This window comes from Monopterus albus, unplaced genomic scaffold, assembly GCF_001952655.1.
Source record: "Monopterus albus unplaced genomic scaffold, M_albus_1.0 scaffold92.1, whole genome shotgun sequence".
Lineage (NCBI taxonomy): Eukaryota > Metazoa > Chordata > Actinopteri > Synbranchiformes > Synbranchidae > Monopterus > Monopterus albus.
Window position 1 is genome coordinate 3,014,917 of NW_018127972.1, and position 5,851 is coordinate 3,020,767.

General features: G+C 39.7%; 2 protein-coding genes across 3 annotated transcripts in view; one reads left to right on the forward strand and one right to left on the reverse strand.

The window, feature by feature from the left end:
* recql (RecQ helicase-like) overlaps positions 1 to 4,089 on the reverse strand; it is a 20,418-nt gene extending 16,329 nt beyond the window's left edge. The window contains exons 1-5 of one of the 2 annotated variants that reach the window (XM_020608262.1): positions 3,600 to 4,089; positions 2,755 to 2,846; positions 1,201 to 1,437; positions 941 to 1,120; positions 675 to 781 (exon numbers count right to left, since the gene is read on the reverse strand). In XM_020608262.1, the coding sequence (XP_020463918.1) occupies positions 675 to 781; positions 941 to 1,120; positions 1,201 to 1,437; positions 2,755 to 2,779 (549 nt within the window). In that variant the 5' untranslated portion in view covers positions 2,780 to 2,846; positions 3,600 to 4,089. Of the gene's footprint in view, positions 1 to 674; positions 782 to 940; positions 1,121 to 1,200; positions 1,438 to 2,754; positions 2,847 to 3,240; positions 3,400 to 3,599 lie in introns of those variants that run through there. The other variant, XM_020608263.1, reaches the window with a different exon arrangement.
* Positions 4,090 to 4,196: 107 nt separating this feature from the next.
* golt1ba (golgi transport 1Ba) overlaps positions 4,197 to 5,851 on the forward strand; it is a 6,996-nt gene continuing 5,341 nt past the window's right edge. The window contains exons 1-2 of the mRNA XM_020608264.1: positions 4,197 to 4,347; positions 5,131 to 5,222. Coding sequence (XP_020463920.1) covers positions 4,323 to 4,347; positions 5,131 to 5,222 — 117 coding nt within the window. The 5' untranslated portion in view covers positions 4,197 to 4,322. The remainder of the gene's footprint in view (positions 4,348 to 5,130; positions 5,223 to 5,851) is intronic.

Here is a 5,851-nt window from a genome sequence, read left to right on the forward strand (position 1 = left end):
ACTTGCTCAAGTCTGGCCTTCGCCATCTTGGCAGCACTTCACTACACCTAACTCCAGCTAATCCAAAAATGTATAAAGAGTTGCAGCATGAATGGAGCATGCTAGAGAGCTAGAGAAACACTTTTAATACTTCCACACTGGTTTCATTTTTCAGGCTCTGAGGTTGCCACTTGGTTTGTACTTGAGTTTCACCGTATTAGATACAATGAACATAACTTTGCCTTGTCAAACAACACTTCTAAATCATGAGTCCCTTGGTTACTCATTTTGTAGGGCCTACTACTAAGCCATGATACCAAAAACAGACAGACAAGTGACTCTTCGACAAGTTTTGATACACATATGTTCAGGAAGATAGAGAACAGACAGTGCAGGAAGTTGGACCTGCTTCTGATTCAGAAGTTGTGATTACCCATCTATGTTTTTGTTGCAGTTAGTTTTGTGATTAGAGTGGTTTTGTGGCCATTTTGAGATGGTTTACAGCCTGTCATGCTGTTCCTGCATTACTCCTGTGTTCAATGACACAGCTAAAAAGAAGTAGTATTGCAGCGAGTCATCTCAGAGTCTCCTCACCCGATGCATCCGCTTACCAGCTGTCAGAGTGCAGCCCTAGAAGTCTGTGCAGTTTGTCGCTTATCAGAATAAGAAGAGATAAACTAACTGAAAGATGTTACCTTGCTACTGGATGCATTCAGCGTCACTGCTGGTAAATTGATCGATCTCAGGTACATGATCTGGTCCTCCATCAGGGACACCAAGGGACTGATAACCAGTGTAAAACCTAACACACACACACACACAGATGTACATGTGATTACAGTAGGACAGAATGATAAATAATTATGTCAGCCCTCAGGGTTTCTCTTAGGAAATGTGAATGTGATGTGTGATCAAGAGGACAGGGCTTTGGCTCCAATACTCTGTGTGTGTCTCAATGTACCTTTGGAGCAGACTGCAGACAGCTGGTAGCAGAGGCTTTTTCCTCCTCCTGTAGGCATCACCAGAAAGAGATCTTCGCCCGACAGGGTCAGGTTGATGGCCCTTAGCTGCAGTGGTCGGAACTTGGATAAATGGAACAAGTCGTTCAGGTGCTGCTCTACTTCTCTTGACCATGGGAAATCTACCAAAAATAAAGAGATTAATGCAGGTCAAAACACAAACCCGACCGACTCTAATTGTGGAGCCATATATGAACAATACCTGTGCCATCATAGCACTGCATCTCCTGCTTGCTCATTACAGGATCTGCTCCAGATGACTTTGAGGAAGATGAGGATGAGGAGGACGATGGCTGTGCAGAGTCACAGGCCTCTTCCAGTCGCTGCAACAGTGCATTCTTATGAGAAGTTAGCTCAGCTTGCTTCTGTAAGAGCTCTGTAATCTGCAGCTGCACCAGCTCCAGCTCAGCCTCCACCGAGTCCAGCTCTGTCTGCACATCTGTAGAGGAACAAACACCAGGAATACTGTCAGCAGAATCAACTAAGTTAACCAGTTAGCTGCTGTCTCTTACAGGGTCTTACAAGTGACAGAAACACCCTCTAGTAGAAGAGCTTCCTCTGACTGCTTAAATTCTTGAATCCAGGAGTGCTACCCATTACTGATGTGATTCTCATTCTACAGAAACAAACTGAAAAATCCTACCTTTTTTTTATCGATTTCAATTTTATAGGCTGTTACCCAAGCTTTTTTAGCATTAACCCTGAGGCAATAATGCGTCTTAACTCTATGCTAACACTTTACTACAGACGGCACTGCACTTCATAATTTATTTGTTATTATGTAAAAAATTAAGATCTTGTACCTTTCTATAAATACGGGACAAAGTGTCTGTTGTCATATCAAGATGACTTCAAAGCTATTGCTCCTAACAAACTGTTTTTTGCCAAAATAGCCATGAAGCAAACACTCTGTTCCACTTCAACGAATGCTTTTTAGTTGTTTTATTGGTTCTTTTTGAGACAGCCTACTGGTTCTCATTGGGAGGGATGATATTTTACAATTGTGTTCAGCACCTCTCCTCCATGCATTGCAGCGTGCAGGGCAACACACACAACAATTGTAGCATATGTGTTTCAATTTAAACACCACATTTAGCTTGTTGTTCCAGTGTGGATATACGGCACACCTTAAATATAGGTTTGAATTTCTTTTGACATTTTTAACACAATAGGAGTCTAACAGTGGAAACTTCACTTTACTTTCAGCAGTTTCATGCTAGCATGCCCAAGAATAGCCTTTAGTGCCAGTATGGTGACTGTTAGAAACTGTGACCTCAACTGCAAGGCCCCAGTACCCAATCCTAGTATCAAGCATTACATTAAATCACATGCAGCAGGTTCTCTCACTGATTTTATGCAGCTAGTGTGAGACTGCCAGGTCTCACACATTTACAGGTACACATCCTCTGAGGCTCACACCTTTACAGCTAATGATCTCTTTCTCTTTGTACCTCCCCCAGTGTCCCTTTGGGACTGTGGCACCGTTGTCTGCTGTTTTTACCCATGATGTCAACATTCTCTTAAATACAAAACAACTGCAGGATCACCTGTGGCAGTTTACATCATAGCACTGTTTGGTTTTCATTAGGTTAAGCTCATTTCTCATTCAAAAAAAAAAACTGACAAAAACAGTTCAGTGATTAAATCCTCTTATTCCCCATATGGATTTATAAGGTACTCTATCTACCCATCTATCTAAATATCTAATAGCATTAAATAACAGTGTGTGTATTGGGGTTTTGGCTGAAAGACTCACCGTTAATTCCACTACCACCATCCATGTTCCTCAGACTGATGTGCGCAGAAGGGAGCTGACCTCCGGACTGTCAGAAATGTTGATTTGATAAACTGTAAGACAAAACTATTGTTTAATTTCCTATTTCTCAAATGCTGTTCTTCTGACAATCCTGTAGAAATTAATTGTATATCATGTAGCCTATTATTATTATGATTCATACTATTTTTTCACTTATCGGACTATGCTTTTATCCATAGTGCTCATATAATTTTATTATTTTTTCATGTGAGCAAATACACAAATTCTGCCTATTTGTGTGCTTTACATTCAATAATTTGTTTATTAAAAGAAAATGTACAATATTTATGCTATAGTTTATTTAGAATATATGACTAAAATTATTAGTCTTAGTGGAACATTGCTATCCTAATTTTCCAACTCTACAAGTTCACCCCAGAACGAATTTAACAGAAGCTACTATGTTTTCAGAGCACTTCTACTTACCTAACATAAACTGTGGCTACAAAGTAACGTTAAGAGGCTAATTTTGTCCTATTAACATCCAGCCACATAGAATGCACATTAATGTAAGCTAACTCAGTGGAAACTCAACGATGTTGCACCTGCTTCCTCACACAGGGAGCAGCAGCTTACTGTTAGCTTTTAGCTTGTAGCTCAATATTGTAACCAAACCAGGAAATTTAGAGCAAGCATCTTATTTAGAGAAGCAACCTCTCATTCTGTCACTGCCTTGTTTTCTAGCAAAAACAAACAAACTGTGCAACAAACAGGACATTCGTGAGCCAATTTAGTGCACGCCTCGAACACACCTTTAAAAAAAGAATCAAACACAACTCACTGACCATTCAGTAACTCGGTCCAGGGAGGGCTTCTCTTGTTGCTGAACCCACTTCACGGTTGCTATAGGCAAACCGCGCCGGTAGAAAAAATAAAAGACGCTTCTTGGCAGGGGTTAAAATTGTTGTAATGATATGCCCTGCATTTTGCTTGCCAGGCTGCGTACAAATTCCACGTCTTGCTCGAATACTGCCACACTTTTATCATCCTTGCCCTACTTTTAAATTATTTCGCGATTAAAGTTTATACAATTGATGATTAATACATATCATAGGAGATCTGGATTAGAGCAAAAAAATCCTGTCATTTCAAGTTCCGATCAGCCGTACCTGATAGAGCATAAACACTACAAAAATTCCCAGTGCAACTCCGTGTGATGCATTCAAGAAACAAACACTTATGGAAAGTCGTAATGTTCCCCTTTGTCAATAAATATTATTGTTCTTTTTCATCAGTAGAGTTGCTTTGCTGTACTCTACACTGGCTCTACTGCAGATGATAAGAATATTAACTATGACAGTAAAGAACGACGCTGTTGAAGTTGATGCTTTGAATGTGGCACAGTTCGCTTCCGGAAGATGACATCGCGAGAAGGTGTGTTTCCGGAAGACGTGGCTGTTGCTGTAGTGGCAGCTGTCATCCACATTATTCCAAGAGAAGGAGTCGAATATCTACTATAAGGTTTTATCTGTATCTGTTTTATCTTTGCCAGCTTATTCGGCGTCAAGATGATTTCGCTAACGGATTCCCAAAGTAAGACCTTTGTTATTTGAACATTTCTGCAGGTTGCTACAATCTCCATGAAACCGGCTTCATTTGAGCTACAGCAGTTGGCTAACTAGCAATTAGTTGCTAAATGCGAGGAAAGTTAGCTATAATTTTTCTATCGTTGCATAGCACACAGCGTGGCCCATATGGCGAACAGTTATTTTCTACTACAAACCTAACCAGCTACTGTTATGTATGAGTTAACTGTAACGTATATTTCTGTTGTAGCGTTATTTCCATAAGTTATTTCAGACGCCTTGACTAGATCCAGTCGGCTCCAATGAGGAGCCAGTGAAATGACTATTTCCAGTGTCACAGTGTTACATCTTATTAGAAGTATCCCCACATTAATTGTTTACTTTTTTTATATCTACAAATTGGCTACTTCTATACACTCAAACTCTCGAAACCGTTCAGCTAATTAGTTTGAATATGTCCAGGAACAAATTATAACCTGGATGAGTCGCTGTGTCCTGTATTTATCTACATGAAAACAGATTGTAATCTTGGCCTGAAACATTTCTTGAAATAAAATGCATAATCTGTAGCACATACTTCTGCCGAGAATGTTTGGTTGACTTGTTCACGTATAATAATCTAAATCTCACTTTTTTGATTATTTCAATCTGTGTCAAATGGTCTTGAGTGAACAAATGGTAATAAATCATTAACTACATGTATCCAGCTGTATATTTTATTATAAGAATTAAGTGACAAACCTGACAGGAATAATTTTTCATTTCTCTACTGTGTGTGTGTGTCCTGCAGAGATTGGGATGGGATTAACGGGCTTCGGTGTGTTTTTCCTCTTCTTCGGGATGATCCTGTTCTTTGACAAAGCACTTCTGGCTATTGGAAATGTGAGTGTAGCAGCTTCATTGAGCTGATGTTTTCTGTAATCCTCAGAAACATACAGGTGCCACTTTCTTTCCTCTCTGTCACATGGTTCTGACACAGCTATGTGTGTCTTACATGAGGTACAGAACAGTGTAGTGTTCTATGTATTATAACAGTAACATATCCAGTGGGCTGTATCAAAGTGGTGGCATACAGTGCTGAGAAAGTCAGTTCACATAAGAGCCAGCACACTTGTGTTTGTTACCATGAAGTGTCTGCATGAAATCACAAGCATAAGTTCAGCTGTATCAGCATTGGCTAACTGATATGTCATTTCCAAATCCAGACAGACATAACCCTGATGGCATCACAATGAAATCATCAGGGGTATTTTATCAGGCTTTAAAGAGCTCCTTCACCTCTTTTCACTGACTGCCCCTTTAAAGAAGTAAAGTGTTTTGTTACTTACATTGAATTGTTAATAAATATAATCAGAATTTTCCCTGCCATAGAAAGGCTTAGGCACAGCACCTAAGCATTTTTGCAGAGCACCAAAGCCAAATGAACGTGAAATGGCATCAGATCAGAATGAATGTAAAAGCAACAGTGAATTATATACCCTGAAAAATAACAGAGAGGTCATCTGATCTCA